This window comes from Gopherus evgoodei, unplaced genomic scaffold (assembly GCF_007399415.2).
Source record: "Gopherus evgoodei ecotype Sinaloan lineage unplaced genomic scaffold, rGopEvg1_v1.p scaffold_43_arrow_ctg1, whole genome shotgun sequence".
NCBI lineage: Eukaryota > Metazoa > Chordata > Testudines > Testudinidae > Gopherus > Gopherus evgoodei.
In genome coordinates this window covers 1,074,808-1,094,326 of record NW_022060064.1, presented here as the reverse complement: position 1 = coordinate 1,094,326, position 19,519 = coordinate 1,074,808, and the positions used below count along the sequence as shown (strand labels likewise).

The window sequence follows — 19,519 nt, the reverse complement described above, 5'->3', positions numbered from 1 at the left end:
CTCAGAGAGCCATCTACAGAGACATAATGCAGGAGAACTATGAGACAGTGGTCTTGCTGGGTAAGGAGTCCTGTCCCTTCAGTTATTAGAAGCTGTGGGGTTTCTAAAGAACCAGAGTAGTAATAACTTTATGCCTTTATTCGTCACACAAGTTTTGACAAGTTTCCTTGCCCCCCTTTTTTTGCCTTATCTCCCACACACTAGAATAATTTTTGAACATGTGCCTTTTTGGTGCTGTCAGTCATTTTAAAATCGCATTTAATGTATCCTTATTGGAGACATTAATAACTGTAGCTTTCATGCCTTGTCCTCATTTTAAGAGGAAAATATGTTGTCTGTAGAATTCTAAATTGAGTAAATAGGTGTATGACTCATGCGTGACTTGTGTGACAGTCAGATGAGCTGCTCTCTCGATAGGAGAGTGTATAAAGTTGCCATTCAGGACCACACAGGTGAAGGGAGAACAGAGCCATGGGAGGGGAGGAGCAGGGGGGGAGTAGATAATTCTGGGGTGCCCAGATATGGGGAGGGTGTGTGCAGGATTAGAGCTAAGAAGCAGCAGGGAGGGATGAAGTAGTGAGAGATGAGGAAGGAATAGAAGAAGTTCCCAAGGAGCCAGCAGGAGGTGACGGCGGAGAGTAGTGGGACGAAGGGAAGGGGAGTGTGGAGAAAGGGCACCCAGGAAGTGGGCTGGGTGGGTCAGTGGGAGAGAGAAGAGGTTTGAGGATCTAGAGCTGTGGGGGATCCCAGACCTTTAACCCTGAATCCCTGCCCAAGTCTTGTTGCTTTAGAGCCTACACTTCAGTTTTATTTCTGTTCAGTTTCACTTCACTATATTCCACCCCTCAAATATTATTAATTTAACTCTTGACCTCCCTCTCCCACTCATTACGTCCTGCCCCATATAACCTCCCCATCTCTATGCACAGCGACCCTGGCCAGTGAGGGGGTGGAGTTGGGGCAGGGACTTTGGGGAACGGGTTGGAATGGGGGTGGGGCCAGGGGCAGAGGTGTCGAGCACCGACCGGTGCCAGGAGAAGATTGCGCCTAGAGACAGGAGCCAGCTCTGTGGGGGGAGGTGGGGCCCACACACTGGGCATTGAGAGCCTAGAGCCAGCTGTGTGCTGGGGAGACAGGGGATGAACCAGCTGTGTGCAGGGGGGAGGTGCTGTGGACCCAGCCGAGAGCAGATGCGAGCACTGTCCACTCTGCAGCATGATGAGGGAGCCCGGCATCCCACTCCCAAGTGCCCGCCCTGCCCGGGGAAGCTGTACAGTGGTTTTGCTGAGCCCAAACTTATATGAGGAGGGAAGAAATTGGCAGCAAGTCTCAACGGCAGCCAGCCTCCGCCCTGCACCCTGAGGTGTCGTCTCTGGGCAGAAATCGGGGGGGTTGTGATCCTGCATGCCCCACCCACCCTCTATTCAGCAATTCTGGATATGAAGGGTGATTCCAGAAATTAAGAGTAATTTTGGGAAAAAATGCAGTAATAGCAGCAATTTCCAGAAAACACTGGCCCTAGTCATAACATTAAATACAATAGTCTCAAGATGTATGCCTGTGTTCATCTGATTTGTCTCTCTGCCTTCAGGTAGTTCACTCTGCTGGTGGGTTGTACCCCTTCCCCCATTCTGTGTCTGTCTTGTCTATTTAGACTGTAAATTCTTCAAGGCTTGGGACATCTAATATTGTATGTTTGTAAGGTGCCTTTCACAACAGGGACTAGGCACTAAGGGAATGAATATGATTTAATAATAATAAATCTCCTGCCACTTTGAGCCACTGCCAAGGTCCTTGGAATGTTACAACTTAAAACTGATCTGGGTTAAAATCTTTGTGAGAAGTATCCCACAAATTCCACTGACCTCCATTGTTTTCTTTGCCTGCAGTAGGGTTTCCAGTTTCCAAACCTCATGTGATCTCACAGCTGGAACGAGGGGAAGAGCCGTGGGTCCCAGACTTCCAGGGCTCTGAGAAAAAAGTGCTCCCAAGAGCTGCCTGCACAGGTGAGGAATTGGTTAAACCAACTCAAAAACTGTCTGTGAATACAGGAAACAATTGGGATGCCCTACAAAGATCTTGTGAGCTCTCAGAGTTTAGGATTGTTCCCAGTAGGTGTGGAATCATTATGACAGATGTCATTCATGGCTTCCCTCCTATTCTGACTGACAACTGGCAGCAGGTCCCTCCCAGATCTCACGTTCCCCTGAGTGTCCTGGTGAGATGTGAACCAAAACTGATCCCTTCCTCTCTCCTCTGGGGAAGGGTTTGGGGAAGATCAGCTCCTGATAGGCTTGATTTCTCCTACACGTATTTTGGTTTGTTAATTCCTCTCTCTGAGATTTCTTTTCTCTCCGGTGCAGGAAGTGACCTCTGTCTGGATCCTCTCTCTCTCCCATCGGGTGATGGGAGGGTGAGTGAGAACGAGGAGAAACCCCATCAGGAAGATGCTGAGCAAACAGAAGCACGTGGAATGTTACCAGGAAGATCAAAAGGGAATGATTCTGGGAGTTGTGCACATCCAGAAAAAGTCTCTGAGAGTCAGCACAGGCCAGTGGAAAACTTCAGTAGCCACTCAGACCTTATTAAATGTGAGAGAATTATCTTGGAAGAGACACGCTACACATGCCATGAGTGTGGGAAAGGCTTCAATGTGAGCGCTGACCTTCTCACACATCAGCGAATCCACAGGGGAGAGAGACTGTACAGGTGCGCGGAGTGTGGGAAAAGCTTCAGTTATAGCTCACATCTTCTTATACACCAGAGAATCCACACCGGAGAGACACCCTACACGTGCTCTGAGTGCGGGAAAAGCTTTACTCAGAGTTCAAACCTTATCACACATTACAGAATCCACACGGGCATGTCACCCTACAGATGTCCTGAGTGTGGGAAAAGCTTCAGTCACAGATCAGCCCTTATTAGACACCAGGGAATCCACACTGGAGAGACACCCTACACGTGCTCTGAGTGCGGGAAAACCTTCAGGCTTAGCTCAGCCCTTACCATACACTGGAAAATCCACAGTGGAGAGACACCGTACACGTGCAATAACTGCGGGAAAAGCTTCAGCCATAGCTCAGCCCTTATTAGACACCGGAGAATCCACACGGGTGAAATGCCCTACATGTGCTCTGAGTGTCGGAAACCCTTCAGGCATAGCTCAGCCCTTACCATACATTGGAGGATCCACAGTGGAGAGAGACCCTACACATGCAATAACTGTGGGAAAAGTTTCAGGCATCGCTCAGCCCTTATTAGGCATCAGAAAATCCACATGGGCGAGAACTGTAACAAACGCCTTGACTAGGGCTGGCCAAAGTTGTTTTTTGTTTTTTTTTAAATCACAGAGGCTAGGGACACCATTCCTTACCCATCCTGGCTAATAGTCATTAATGGACTTAACCTCCGTGAATTTATCCAGTTCTCTTTTAAACGCTGTTATAGTCCTAGCCTTCACAACCTCCTCAGGCAAGGAGTTCCACAAGTTGACTGTGCACTGTGTGAAGAACAACTTCCTTTTATTTGTTTTAAACCTGCTGCCCATTAATTTCATTTGGTGACCCCCTAGTATTAGTTCTTGGTAGTGTGGACATAGCCTAAGTTTTGCTCTTCAATCTAATGCATTTGTATCACTTCTCCTCCTCCTGCTACTTTGAAAGATTAGAAAGTGTGAAAATAGAGCACAGGTGGTTTTTCTCATGATGCAGCCTTCCCATGTCACGTGAGACCCCTTCCACCCACACTTCTGGGAGAAGACCCAGGGAGAAATGAACTCGCAGAAATGGAAGGCTCCTTGGTTATTGTAGAATGTGACTTCACACAAAGCTGACTGGGTGAAAATGGGAATTAAGAGAAAACTGCCCTATAGGTTTATATTTTGTAATCTTTGAATAAATTATCAGCCACAATGAAATTAAACATGAAGTTAATTCGTGTAACATAAGAGGCTGATTCCATGATAACTTTCAGTGTTACAATATAATTCAGGTTTTCTTCTAGGTCTCTCCCTGCCCCCTCCTACTATATCGGAAATGGTGGCTAATCCTGAAAAGTAAAATCTCACTCCAAAGGAATTAGACTGGGGGAACACGTGAGAGAAATAGCATGTACCAGAATAGAGACCCAATATAGAGTGCTATTTATTTCAAATGGAATTTATTTTGATAAACTTTAAAATAAATTTTCTGTTAAGAGGATAATTGCTTGAGATAAGATGTGAAAACTTTTAATCAGTTAGCAGGTAACCGCCACAGAGTTACCCAGTTCGCTTTTTTGCTAAGCAAAGACACATCAGGCAGGAGATGTCAAAATTTAAAATGGTGATGGATGCATGATGATTTATTTTTGCAACCAGTTATTTTTATGGGTGCTGAGGCCCCTTTTCCATTGGAGGAGGCCAGCTGTTAGAGCCCAGCTGTTTAACCCTCAAGCCTGGCCATGGAAACCTCCCCACAACTGGCCCTATGTTTCTTTCATGTTTGATACCTTTGGGGTTCACACCTCCACACTACATGTGTTTTATGACAGCAGATATTTTGAGAAAACTGCTGGATTAAGCGGAGCTATTCCAAACTGACATTGGCCCAAACTCTGCCTCACTTCAACTGCGGTGGGACACATCTGTGTCGAAGGATTAGTTCACACCTGATTTGCCCAGATACCTCGGGGGAGGTGGGGTAAGGTGGGGGTAAGCTGGAATCTACAACAATAAAGTTACAGGTAAGGGTGGAAGTCCTTCAGCTTTCCGATCAACAAGCCTGTTGTGTTAATTCCTTCTGGACATCTGGCACTGGTCACTCTCAGGCAGCATACTGGGCTCAATGGACTATTAGTCTGACCGAGTATGACCAGTCTTGCATTCTTACATTATGTAAGTCATCTAAGAGATTGTCTGCCAGGATCCCAGGACTGATCCCCTCTGGGGAATGAAGCACAACGGCGACAGGCTATGCAGCCTTCACTAGTCTCCCTGTACCTGAAAAGCCTGCTAGTCCAACGTGCTGGACCATCTATGCCAGTACCTGGTTCCTTAACTGCAGCTACAGTTCCTACTCCATGTGACTCCAAAGATAAAGAGCTGCGGTGATCCATCCCCTTGTAATCTTTGAAATGTATTTTTCTTTTTCTATATTTATCTGTTTTTTTATGAACATGGAGCCTTCCCAACCTTTCGATTAGATTGGAGTGTAACAGGGCAGCTCAGTTGGCGTGAGTGTGTGAACACCCCTGAAGTCTACACAGGTAAGATGCTAAGAAGAATAATTCCCAAAATCTTAAGAGCCTTAAAACTCTTCCCTATAAAATGACTGCATGCATGCTCCTTTACCTATGGAAGCATTCCAAGGAATTGAGCTGTTTGATATACCTCAGACAGAGACCAACACCTACAAAATCTCCACCAAGCATTCTCAAAACTACAATACCCGCACGAGGAAATAAGGAAACAGATCAACAGAGCCAGACGTGTACCCAGAAGCCTCCTACTGCAAGAAAAACCCAAGAAAGAAACCAACAGGACTCCACTGGTCATCACATACAGCCCCCAGCTAAAACCCCTCCAACGCATCATCAAGGATCTACAACCCATCCTGGACAATGATCCCACACTTTCACACGTCTTGGGTGGTAGGCCAGTCCTCGCCCACAGACAACATGCCAACCTGAAACATATTCTCACCAGTAACTGCACACCGCACCATAATAACTCTAGCTCAGGAACTAATCCATGCAACAAACCTCGATGCCAACTCTGCCCACATATCTACACCAGCGACACCATCCCAGGACCTAACCAGATCAGCCACACCATCACCGGTTCATTCACCTGCACATCCACCAATGTAATATACGCTATCATATGCCAGCAATGCCCCTCTGCTATGTACATCGGCCAAACTGGACAGTCTCTACGGAAAAGGATAAATGGACACAAATCAGACATTAGGAATGGCAATATACAAAAACCTGTAGGAGAGCACTTCAACCTCCCTGGCCACACTATAGCAGACCTTAAGGTGGCCATCCTGCAGCAAAAAAACTTCAGGACCAGACTTCAAAGAGAAACTGCTGAGCTTCAGTTCATCTGCAAATTTGACACCATCAGCTCAGGTTTAAAGAAAGACTGTGAATGGCTTGCCAATTACAGAACCAGTTTCTCCTCTCTTGGTTTTCACACCTCAACTGCTAGAACAGGGCCTCATCCTCCCTGATTGAACTGACCTCGTTATCTCTAGCTTGCTTGCTAGCATATATATACCTGCCCCTGGAAATTTCCATTACATGCATCTGAGGAAGTGGGTATTCACCCACGAAAGCTCATGCTCCAAAACGTCTGTTAGTCTATAAGGTGCCACAGGATTCTTTGCTGCTTTTACAGATCCAGACTAACACGGCTACCCCTCTGATACTTGATATACATTGTTCAGCGAGAGCGATTTCAACTTTTTACTAATGTCTCAATAAGGTCTGTATCTGTGTTTTGGGGTGAGAGGATGATGAGAAGTATTAGCTACACAATAGTGAAATCTAAGGAGAAAACTAATTAGCTTTTAGGTTGTAGGCTAAACGTAAGCAATAATTTGGATTCGGTATTGAAATATTCAGCTGGCTAAATCTGGGTTGCACTGCCTGGGTGAAAAGCTCTGATTAGGGTTTCAACATCATTAAATACACACCTGCCTGCATGAGTTGCTGTTTTAGGCTTCATAAGGGTTGATTTTCTGCTGTATTAATCCGATGGTTTGACAATATTGCATTGGAATCAAGTCATCAATTTACTTGTCAACTGATTGATTTACGTTTTGACCTGAACTTCATCCCGTGTTGTTTAACCTTTAGTTAGCTGAGTAATATTTATAGTCATTTAGCCTTACTGATGTGTGTTCTTGGTTTTATTTGTTCGTGTTAATAAAATATGTCTGACACTCTGTACCTCGGGGAAACACCCAGCATGTTATAGTAATTGTTACAGTTTAGGTTATAATTTCATGTATATAGTTATGATGCCGAAAATGTATCCTCATGGCTTAAAGTGAGCCCAGGCAAAAACTCTCCAAGAACAGAGAGGCAGTTCACACCTCCTCAGGGCATGGATGGGACGAACCCAGCCAAGCCTCACAGGAACAATGGACACTGCTTTAGGGAGCAACAAAAGAATCTGTTAGACCCTAGAGGGAGTCACCCCCTTTATTTGGGACTGCGATGAGGTAATGCTCACCTGACTCTCAAAGCGGAGGGGGCAAAGCCAGGAGGAAAGAAAGGACATGATAAAAGGGAGAGACGTTCGCCATGCTCACTCTCTTCCACCTACATCTACAGACACCACCACCACCACCACGGGACTGAAACGCTGATCAAAGGGGAGAGCCTGACTGAAAAGTAACCAGCCAGCCTGTGGTGAGAAGCATCTAAGTTTTTAAGGACACTGAAAGCATTAAGATCAGCTTAGAATGTGTTTTGCTTTTATTTCATTTGACCAAATCTGACTTCTTGTGCTTTGACTTATAATCACTTCAAGTCTATCGTTATAGTTAATATTTTATTTTTATTCTACCTGAAGCAGTGTATTTGGTTTGAAGCATGTCAGAGCCTCCCCTTGGGATAACAAGCCTCGTACATATCAATTTCTTTATTAAATTGACAAACTCATATAAGTTTTCAGCTTCCAGCGGGCATAACTGGATGCTGCAAGACAGAGGTTCCAAGGGTTGTGTCTGTGACCGGAGATATTGGCTAGTATCAGTCAGTTACACAATCCAAGGAGCAGTTTACATACCAGAGGCAGTGCGTGAACAGCCCAGGAGTGTGGGTTCTCACAGCAGAGCAGGGTGAGGCTGGCTCCAAGAGTCAAGGATTGAAGAGGCCTAGCAGATCAGATAACACCAGAGGGGAACGTCACAACATGTAACTGGGATACTGAGTCATTTCTTTCAATAAGCAATGGGCTGGAACTGTGGAGAATCTGAGCGGAGATCAGCCACTTCACATTTGAGCCTTATCAGATTGCTCTACATTAATGCTTTGTTTGCCAAAGTGGAGCAATGGAGGGGGGGCATCTATCTTAGCTCCAGCTGTGGCCGGGTGGGGAGGGAGAGCTCAGACCATCGCAAGGGAAAATAAGCTCCCTTACCCAGGCTTTCAGCTATTTGGGGAGGGGGTGCAGTGGCTCTGAGTGAGGAGAGATCAGTGAGGTGGGGCTGATCTGAGAAGTCACTGTCATGGCCATTCCCAATCCTTACCCTAGTCTGGTTTGCTCAGGGGTTGGGCCTCATCAGGCCAAGACAGGGTTGCAGATCTGGTTGGAAGGGCTGTAAAAGGTAGTGGACAGCTTGTAGATGTCAGCCAGCAGGGTGTTGGTAGAGTAAATGTGTGCGTCAATGGGACATTGCTGAAAGAGGACAGGATGAAGGTGGTGCGGGCAACTGTAACTGCATTTCCTGCTTTTCAGAGTTTGAGTTCTGCAGATATAGAGGTTCTGCATGGGGCTGATATTGCACCAGCCAACCTTAACTCTGCATAAGGAAGTGTTTTGCCCTTTAATTAATACTGCCCTCTCAGTATTAACTTGGCTGTGAGGCTGATTCCAGAGCTAAATGCTTAGAAAGAAAACAATGAAAGTATCCACTGTTTGTGACTCATTTAAAACAAATCACGTCCCTCCTGTCTGCACAGGCAATGGTGAGAGGAAACAAAGGCAAGTCACCCAGGGCCATTCCTTCAGGGGAGAAATTTAATCACTTCCATTCGCTGTATCTGTACTATAAAGGAAAGGAACAAGAAAAGCAAACCGTTCACAGAGAGAAAGGACCAGATTTCTTCTCTTTCCAACAGTGGTGTAGCCAGGTTCTAACATCGGGGGGAGCGAACACAAAAAAAGGCGCCACCCGACATATCAAATTACACCTCTACCTCGATATAACGCGACCCGAAATAACACAAATTCAGATATAATGGGACAAAGCAGTGCTCCGGGAGGCTGCGCACACACCCGGTGGGACAGCCCCTCTCATCTCTCCTGAGGAGGCCTGTCATAAACAGATAGCTAAGGGTTAATGTCTCTTTCACCTGTAAAGGGTTAACAAACAGTGACCTGCAAACACCTGAGCAGAGGACCAATCAGGAGACAAGATACTTTCAAACCTGGGTGGAGGGAAGTTTGGGTGTGGGTCCTTTGTTCTTGGACTGTTCTCTCTCTGGGCTCGGAGAGGGACCACAAGAATCTCCAGGCTCTCCAATCTTCTGTTTCCAATTGTAAGTACAGTGGTAGAAAGACAATATAGGCTTTTACATTGTTTTTCTGTATTTGCACATGTGTAGTCTGCTGGAAATAGTTTAAATTGTATTTTTTCTGGATAAGGCTGTTTATCTATTTTCTATAAGCTAAAAGACCCTGTAACTGTTTACCATCTAAATTGCAGAGATAAACCTTTTACCTTTTTTCTTTCTTTTTTTTTATTAAAAGTTTTGCTTTTTAAGACCTGTTTGATTTTTTTTTCCCAGTTGAGGCTCTAGGGAATTGAGTCTGTGTACACCAGGGAATTGGTGGGGAGAAGGGAAAGAGAGTGGGGAGGGAAGGATAAGTTTCCTCTTTGTGTCACATTTAAGGAGCTTGAATCTGTATTGCCCTGAGGGAGGGAAAGGAAAATTTCCTCTTTGTGTTAGATTCAGGGAGTTGAATCACATGATCTCCCAGTGTACCCAGGGCGGGAAAGATCTGGGAGGAGGTAAAGAGAGGGGAAGGGAAATGGCTTATTCTCCTTTGTTGTGAGACTCAAGGAATCTGGGTCTTGGGGTCCCCAGGGAAGGTTTTGGGGGGACCAGAGGGTATCATGCCCTAGGAATTCCTGATTGGTGGGAGCGCTACAGAATCTAAGCTGGTAATTAAGCTTAGGGGAATTCATGCTAGTACCCATATTTTGGACGCTAAGGTCCAGATTTGGGAATTATACTATGACAGGGCAGCTCTGCAATCTGTGGCCCCTGGAAGCAGGCAGCACACAGGAGCGGGAGGGAGGGGCACAGTCCCCTGCATAAGAGAGACAATCGGACAGAGGTGGGTAGGGTCTGTAGAAGGTTCGCATGGGGGAGAGGGGGTGGGGGGCTGCACTGGGAGACTATCCAATGCAACACCTAGCCACGCTGGCTCTGTGCATCGTGAGGCACTCAGGAAAAGGAGGCAGCAAGAGACAGAAGTCGAGGACGAGTGCCCTTCCCCTCCCAGCTGGGTCTGTGAGTCCCTGATCTCACAGAGTCTCAGCGCTGCAGGCACCAGGGCCGTAGCAACAAAGAACGTGGCCCCCTCCAAACATATGTCCCGGGCCTCTTACAATACAGAAACAATAAAAAACTAAACAACTAAATTAATAACATTTATCCTCCGACCGCCATTATGAACGCAAATACACATTCTTTGAATGGGTCCAACTAAAATTCGAAACTGACCGACAGACAACTGATGTAGCCAATAGCATTATGATGTATCATCATGACTTCATGGTTTTGTCAGTAAAACCGACAGGGATTGTGCAATAGCTTCAAGAAATGTCACTTACCTAGTTATACCTTACATTTTTTTTGCCACTTTTAGGGGCCCCCTTCCTTGCAGGGCCCCCTCCGGTCGGAGGGCGCTCACTACGCCTCTGGCAGGCACCTAGCCCCCAAGTACTGGGCTGCAGTGCAAGCTAGAGGGGCTGATACAGAGAAGTCAGGACCAGTCAGAGCACTTCCCATATCAGCATGAAAACTGCCTTCTGGAAAGCTGGGTGAGGTAATGTGGGGTGGGTGGAATATATATATATATAGGTGGGTGAGGTAAAATATTTTATTGGACCAGTTTCTGTTGGTAAGAGAGACAAGCCTTTGTGCTTTCACAGAACTCTTCTTCAGGAGGAAGAAAGAACCCCATCTCTCTCTCACCAACAAAAGTTGCTCCAATAAAAGATATTACCTCTCCCACCTTGTGGCTCGAATTTCCTGGGAACAACAGGGCTACACCAACCCAGCATACAAAAATGCAAGATTCACATGAACAGCACAGGGTGACCACCATCACACTATTTTAATGATTCAGCTTAGCATAATGTCATGATCACACCAAGGAAGCAGCACTATCAGCACAATGAGATAAATATAGCCACACGTGCATGCCAAAAATTCGCAGTACAAGCGCACTGGGATCCACACAGCAGGATTGTAGTGTCAGTTTAGCTCTCAGTCTCCGAGTCCATCCCCACTAAACTAAGTCCAAAGTTTCAGCTAAACACAAGGGCACCTGCAAATAGCTGTACTAACAGCAGGATCTACACTGGCCCAATAGGAGAAGTTGCATATCAGGGCACTAATTCCCAAGCCCAGGGATATGGGATCCAGGCACCAGGTCCTTAGAACCAGAATTTGTACTCACAGGAGAGTGGGATGAAATTAAAGAAGTTACAGAAGGCAACTCCCAAGAAACAAGGCATTGACCAAATGGCTGGGTGGATGTTAGACAACCATCACCAGCCATTGTGTGCAGCAAGTAAATGGCAATTAGTAATTTAATGACCACCAATCACCAGAGAATTATTCAACCCTGGGATTCAGCAATGCCTCCCCCTCCTCCCAACATGATCACAAGTCCTTCCCTTAGGAGACAATTCAGGTTTCTCCTGATAGGAAGGGGGAAAATCAGGCTACCTCTCTCTCCCCCGCAACATGGTGCCTGGACTTGTGTTTGCCAGAGCACATGGACTAAACTAAACACATACTACAACAGCAGACAGTTCGTTCCAGCCTTCCCTTGGGAGACAACTCCATCCACACCCCCTAGGCAGAGATCGTACTGCTATTTCCCCTGATCGTCTCAGTTTTCCTCTCCTACCCCCCCCTGCAACCCCTATCCCTTCCCCACTGCCTCTTCTCTTCCACCTCTCACCCCCTAAGAGGCAGTCACCCAGATGCCAGGGAGGGGGAACCAAGCATACTACATGGCCACTGTCTCTGAGAGGCAGGCATCACTGCCTGGCAGGGAGGGCAAGCAGGGACACCACATACCCCAGGAGATGCATCCCCCAATGCCTGTCCTGGTCCAGCTGCACGGGTGCAGGGGATGTTTTTGGAGATGCCTCTGGCCGAGTCCCCTGTCCCCCACCATGCAGATGGCCATCCCACCAGCAGCCAAGTGCTGGCTCTCACAGACACCTGGAGGGTTTCCATTTCCCTCCCCCCCAGCCACCCTCACCACAAGAAAGACCCCCTTTGAAATACACTTACCAGCTGCTGCTACTGGCTGCCTTTAGTTGGGTGAGAGGTTAGGAGCTGCCGTTACAGAGCCAGAGAAAGCACACCTGCCACAGTGCCACAAGAAGCAGGTAGGAGAAGGAGGTGGGATCTCTCAGCTGCTCAGCCCCTTGCTCCAGGAGCAGTTCCCCTCACTGATTGGCTGGTAGCCTGTAGGGATATTAAAGAAGGTACTAACAGTGATTCCCCCAAGTGACAGTGTCCCCCCAGGTTCACCAAATACAAAACTCTTCTACGTTCTTATGTTAAAACTTGTGAGCTCCTGTCTGCAGAAAACACTGTATCTGTCCTGTGAAAGATACTCTATTACTGTGTAAAACTTACAAACAAGTTCATTGACTTTGTTCTTGAAGTAAACATTATGCTAGCCTTAAGCTGTAGTTGATACAATGTAAACAAACAGACTCCCACCCTCTGTGATTACAGGGCCGGGAATCTCATAGGAATTAACACACACCCCAAAAGTGGTGGAGACAGTAAATTAAAATATGGTTAAGATATGAAAAGTATGATGATAAATGTTTGATGTATGTGAATGGTTAGGGAGGTGCTAGCCTAGAAAGGATCCATCGGCCAAAGAATTTGTCAAGTGGACCACCAGACAACCCCCGGAGGGTAAACTGGGATCCACCCCAAACACCTGGAAGGAATGTGCCACTTTAGACAGTGTGGAGCCACCATGAATGTGCCATCTGCTGATTGAGCCCCAGCAACAGCAGGATGAAATGGTTCCCATAGATTAACATAGGAATTAATTCCTATAAACATGGTCTCTAAAGATTGAGGACTTGGAGTCTATGGTTCTGCTGCCAGCCTCCAGGAGCATCTCACACAGACTCGGCTCCATCCTCATGACCAAGATACCTGGCCAATAACTTGGCATGAGCAACTTCTAGGCTGGTAACTATAACACCTATACAGAACCTGAATGAATGATTGTGTGAATGAATGTGTGTGTGTGTGTGTGTGTGTGTCTGTCTGTGTCTGTGTAAGTAGTAATAGAAATAGGTAACAATGTTGTTTGCTTTTATCTTTTGCTTTATTATGTTTGCAATAAATGTAGCATCTTTGCCTTATCCCTCTTAATAAGATCCTCCTGGTTTTTATTATATTGGTATAACAAGCCAAAAACCAGCTAAACAATGAGCACTCGCACTCCCCTAGCTAGCTACCCTACTGCCCCCATCCTGGCCGAACAGCTGATGGCTCGTGGACCCCCATAAGCCCCATAAACAGTTGACTGGTGGGTGGGTGCCCCTGCCCCCTATAGGGACATGCCCAGACCAACCCCTTCTTCCCCAAGGCTGGAGCTCAGTTCTTCCCCTTCTGTCCCTGCCGTGCAATCAGCTGTCTCCCTCCTGCTGGGAGACACAGCTGATCGGCGGGGGTGGGGTATGCAGCACGCTGGGGGAAGCTGGGCAGGCCAAGCTTCAGAGCAGAGCGTGGGCCCCACCTCATGCACCATGGCAACCCCGCCTAAGGCATGGCTTTTTTGAAAATGTGCTGAGGGGAAGCAGTTGCTTCCCCTGCACCCCACCTCACTATGCTACAGCTCTCCAAGGTCCTTAGAGCAAACCCTGTTCTCCACATGACCCTTACTGCTAGTAACACAAACCCTAGCTCTACTGCCTTCAGCATCTCAAGTGGTTAAGATTAGATGAGCAATGTCTGTCCTTTCCCCTTCAACCTGCCGCAGCTAGAGATAAAGAAGTTCTCCTTCACCAGGTGCCCTAGCCATGCGTCTGTGTGTCCACACACCATCTGTCCATCCACTGGCAATCTTCTCAGATCACTGCACAGGGGAAAGAGCTTAGCGCCTGTAACCATGCCTCAGTGGGCCACAGACGAGAAGCCAAATTCAGGACAAACTGCTGAGAAATAGGGCAGATACACCTCAAGACTGGTGCCTAATCCCTCATAGGATATACCAACCCAGCAACAAAAGGAAACTTCTGCTTCACCATACCAGCTAACAATAAGTCACACAATTAGGCATTCCAGTCCTTGTATTACCACTGAAAACACTAGACTAGAAATGAGTGGCTCTTTCAAACCAATCTCTTCAAATAAGAGGTTCTTCTGATCCCAAAGGACCAGCCACACACCCAGGGCAATATACAACTTAGATATTTCCCAAAAATCACGCTGATGCAAATCCTTTAGTAGCTAAATTCTAAAGATTTATTTGTAGAAAGAAAGAAAGAAAGAAAGAAAGAAAGAAAGAAAGAAAGAAAGAAAGAAAGAAAGAAAGAAAGAAAAGCATTAAAATTGGTTAAAGGAATCAAATACAGTAATTGCAAAGTTCTTGGTTCAGGCTTATAGCAGTGATGGAATAAACTGCTGGTTTGAAACGTCTCTGGTTGCTTCCAAATCACTGGAAGGTCCTCAGTCCCTTGGTTAGAATGCTTCCATTTGTATAAGTCCATAGTCCAGTGGTTTGAACAGTAAAGAGGCTGGAGCAGGACAGAGACACAGTGGAGATGTTTCCAGGCCTCTTACAGCGTCTGCCATTTGGAGGGAAACCCAGTGTTTCAAAGTCCTCAGCATAGCTAGTGCAAAATCACAGGTGAAAGATGGGATCTTGGAGTCACAGCGGTTAGTTCCCTGTCCATGCCCGATTTTGTTCAGTCACTGCAAGAAGCCATTACCTGTACTTCAGAAGGAATGTTCACATAAAAGTCTGTTCAGTTTAGCTGAGGTCTCCCATAGTCCATTATGAGTTGTGTCCCTTTTAATGGGCCACTCAATTTGAATAGTCCCTCCAAGATGTGCTGGATAACTACCTTGTGGGTGTTACCCCAGAAGCAAACATTTGAAATCCAGGTATAGAGCCAATACTTATAACAAATGACACATGCATGCAGCTAGCATAATCAATCATAACCTTTTCATAGATACCTTACATGCCACGTTTTGTACAAGATTTGTTGGAAATATATAACAGTGATTGCAACAATGGTCTATATGGTTATATTTTAATCAGATAACATCACAAGAATATTGTTGTGATTTTTAGTGTAAAGGACCATCTATCACAGTGCTTGAGGAGTACATGTCGCTTGGTGACATCTAATTATAGAACATAAAAAAGATAATAATAGCAATAATTGGTCAGACCAAAGATCCATCTAGCCCATTATCCTGTTTTCTGACAGTGCCAATGTCGGGTGCTTAAGAGGGAATGAACAGAACAAGTTCAAGTGATCCATTCTCTGTCACACACTCCCAGCCTCTTGCAAACAAAAGCTAGGGACACCATCCCTGCCCATCCTGGCTAATAGCCATGGATGGACCGATTCTCCATGAACTTATCGAGTTCTTTTTGAACCCTGTTCTAGTTTTCGCCTTCTCAACATCCTCCGGCAAAGAGTTGACTGTGCATTGTGTGAAGAAATACTTCCTTTTATTTGTTTTAAACCAGCTGCCTCTATCATGTCCCCCCACAGACAACCTGTTTGGGGTTTGTGCACTGGTTTGTAACACCACATCTGTGAGCCACTCCAGCCAGCTTGACAACAGCCTTTCCTATGCATCCACACAGTTAAAACTCTTCCCTGGGCTCTCATCCTCTCCTTTCTCAGTTACTGCAGAAGCCTTTTTTCTGACCTTGACAAATGCAACCTTGCCCTGCTCATCTGCATTCAGAAGTAAAAAGCTACCTCCTTATCCTCTGTCATGCATAGGTGCTGACTCCATGGGTGCTCCAGCCTCGGAGCACCCACGGGGAAAAATTGGTGGGTGCTCTGCACCCACCAGCAGCCAAGCTCCCCGCCCTGCCCCTGCTCAACCCACCTCACCTCATTTCCGCCTCCTCCCCTGAAGTGTGCCACATCCCTACTTCTCCTTGCATGCAGCACTTGCTGACTCAAAACAGCTGTTTTGTGGTGTAACAAGCTGTGGGAGGGAGGGGTAGGAGCGGGAACGTGGTGCAGTCAGCGGAGGCGGCGGGGCTGGGTTGGGGATTTGGGGAAGGAGTCCAATAGGAGCTGGGAAGGGGCAGAGTTGGGGTGGGGACTTTCGGGAAGGGATTGGAATGGAGGTGGGGCAGGGGTGGAGGCAGGGCAGGGCAGGGGTGGAGTCAGGACGGGGCTGTGGTGGGGTGGGTCGAGCACTCACCGGCGCCAGGAGAAGTTGGCACCTATGCTGTCATGACCTTTGAGGAAAGGTTGAAGAAACTGGGTATGATTAGGGATGAGAAAAGACTGAGTGGGGGACCTAACAGTCTTCAAACATGGAAAGGGCTGTTACAAAGAGGATGGAGATCAATTGTTTTCCATGTTCACTGATGGTCGGAGAAGTGATTGGCTTGATCTGCAGCAAGGGAAATTTAGTTTGGATATTAGGAAACAGTTGCTAACTATCAGAATAGGTAAGTGCTAGAATAGGTTACAAAGAAAAGTTGTAGCATCCCCATCATTGGAGGTTTTTAACAACACGTTAGATAAATGCCTGTCATGAATGGTATACTTAGGTTTGATCCTGTCTTAGGGCAGGGGAGTGGACTTGATAACCTCTTGAGGTCCTTTCCAGGCCTATATTTTATGATTTTATGATCCATTATCTTAGCCCTTTGCTTTGATCATATCTCCTGTCTTTCTTGCTTTCTTTCTTACATATTTTTTTATGAAAGAAAGAAAAAGAATGAATGAATGATTCAGCTTCCTGTCACATTTTGCTTTGTTACCCATTGAGTGTGAAGGAGTTAATTCCTTCTGTGGGACAGGGGAAGGAATGGCTGTTGGAGAAAGGTAGGCCTCTCCAGGTTGGCATGGATACACTATAAAGAACTGTCCATATATGAATGGAGCACCCTGCAGAGACAATGGAATACCTAACTACAGGGCATTGATTTGTAATGACTTGATGAGGCAAAATGCCCATGTTTTTGTTTCCCAAAGAATCTGTGATCCTGGCCCTGCAGGAAATACTCCTGAAGATATCACCTAGCTAATCCTATGATCTGTGAAATACTACTCTTAATGATACAGATGTGGAGAAAATAGACATGACTGTTTTTGTAGGTGCATCAAATGTGTTTAATGTAAGTTCAGTACTGAATGGGAGATAGCTGCAGAAATAAACTATTTTCAGATAGAAACCCCATCTCCGGTAGCTTACAGAGAGTCTGACCCAGACTTGTATCTACTTCCAGGGCCGGTGCTACCAATAAGGCAAACTAGGCGGTTGCCTAGGGCGCCAAGATTTGGGGGCACCAAAAAGCAGTGCCCCCAATTTTTTTTAATAGCATTCCTGGGCTGGGCTGCTGGCGGCGCACTGACACGTGCAACTCAGACTCCCTCTCCTAGCACAGCGGTCGCTCCGTGCAATTATTGTCATTGCCGGTGGGGGTGCCGGCGGCTGGGCAGAGCTCTACAGCTCTGCTTAGTGCTCACATGCCACAAGCCTGGCGATGGACGCGACAGCAGGGCTTTGTGAGGAAACGGGTGGCTACCTCCTGGCTCAACCTCCACAGTCAGCCCCAGCGGGGGGCATGGAGAACAAAAGAGCCTCGGGTGGCAATCCAGTGGAGGAAGAAAAAGAACCCCGATGCCCATGCTTTGGGCAAGGTAAGCACTTACCCACAGCTCGGCCTTGGGCACCTGTGCTCATGCTCCCCTTGGTCCATGGCTGGTCCGTGGTCCTGCTCCCCTTGTGCATGGCCGGCTGGAGAGGATGGCAGCCTGCAGAGCTGAGCTGCCTCAATGCCCCCCTCTCCCTGCCCCAGCCTCTGTCATACCCGGTATCTGGCTTTTAAGCCCTGCTGCTGTGTTATGCCTGCAACAGGCAGGCCTAAGCCTGTGAGTGACCCCCATAGCAGAAGTGCTTGGGGGAATCACGCAGAAGGAGCGTGATATTTGTTTGAGTTCTCTCCTCATGGAGGCTGTGCTCCACTTGGCACAGGACTGCAGTCTCAGCAGGACTCTAGGCCCAGCACCTGGCCTCAGTTTGTAGACTTGTAGTGCACCCCTGTCACTGGGCTCAGTCTGGCACCACTCACCAGTGCCCAAGAAGCAGTCAAAAAAGTTGGATGAACTGGGTAGGATAGGTTTGGTTAGTTGTCATGCTGTTGCTTGGCCAGTGTAGAGACCACTGCATGCATACTATTCCTCTATGGTGTTCTGTCCTGAGCAAAATTGGCATGTTATGAGGTACTGCCTGTGAGGGACAGATGTCTGTTTATGTCATCCAGTCATCATGTCTTAGGTCTTCTGGTGGGGGATGGGGGTGGTTTTTCCATCCTGCTTTCATTGGATCAAAGTCAAAGATTATTCTCACAGGGAAGTTAGTAGGCATTTAGAGCAGATGAGCATACCACGACAGAGAGCACTTGGCAACCATTTAAGAGTGTGTGACCTATTTAGCTAGAAAATGGAACTTTTCATTCAAATTGAGTTTGTACCATTTGATGTTTTTAATCATTTGGAGGTGCATGGCTGATTGGACAGAATGGGTTCTGCAGCACTCCCAGTCAGATTTTGATATGAAGGAAGGAAGTATACATGACTAAAAACAGTGTATTTCTGATTATAATCAACATTGCTTAATTTTAAGGGAAAGTCATCTTGATCTCTTAATCAATATTTATGTCAAACAGTTGATGAAATTCAAATAGTGACTTATAGTAAGTGACACGTATTCTCTATCCTTTACTTTTAATAGTGAACAAGAAAAAGAACTGAGAGGAATAAAATTTTATATATTTTTTTTTGTTTTCAGTTGATGAAGCCTCATGGCAGATAAAAAAAATTGTTTAGGGCACAATTTTGAAAGCGGAAGGCTGATAAGCAAAAAGAAGCAAGCAAGCAAGAAGGTTCATTTCTGAAATATCTCCATCCGCTGGCCAGAGATGAAGGTAGTTCAATGCCAAAGGATCAAGCACAGATGGAGGTGGGGATGAGAGTTTCACAAGTTGAAGAAGAGTTTGAAGAACACAATCGGAATATTGAAGATGAATCAAATGAGACACGAGAGGATCAAAACTTGGAAGACCGTGAAAGCGAAAATGTCACTTGTTTGAATTTGAGCTTTAGCGATCTTGCTACTTGGGCCAAATGCAACGATCAAGTCCAACAAATCCTGGCGGAACATGGTCCGGAACAAGTTTAGCAGTTTGATTTTCCCAGAGATAATAAGCAAAGAAAATTCTCGACAATTCATTACACACATAGACTTGTTAATGGAGAAGAAATGCACTGTCAGTGGCTGCAGTATTCCATATCAAGTGATTCTGTCTTTTGCT

At 46.4% G+C, this 19,519-nt stretch overlaps 1 protein-coding gene across 1 annotated transcript; it reads left to right on the top strand.

The window, feature by feature from the left end:
• Positions 1 to 51: 51 nt before the first annotated feature.
• LOC115642659 (gastrula zinc finger protein XlCGF49.1-like) lies at positions 52 to 3,383 on the top strand. The gene is made up of 3 exons (XM_030546363.1): positions 52 to 60; positions 1,893 to 2,006; positions 2,364 to 3,383. The coding sequence occupies exon 3, from the start codon at positions 2,474 to 2,476 to the stop codon at positions 3,308 to 3,310; it is 837 nt and encodes a 278-aa protein (XP_030402223.1). The 5' UTR covers positions 52 to 60; positions 1,893 to 2,006; positions 2,364 to 2,473; the 3' UTR covers positions 3,311 to 3,383.
• The last annotated feature ends 16,136 nt before the right edge of the window (positions 3,384 to 19,519 follow it).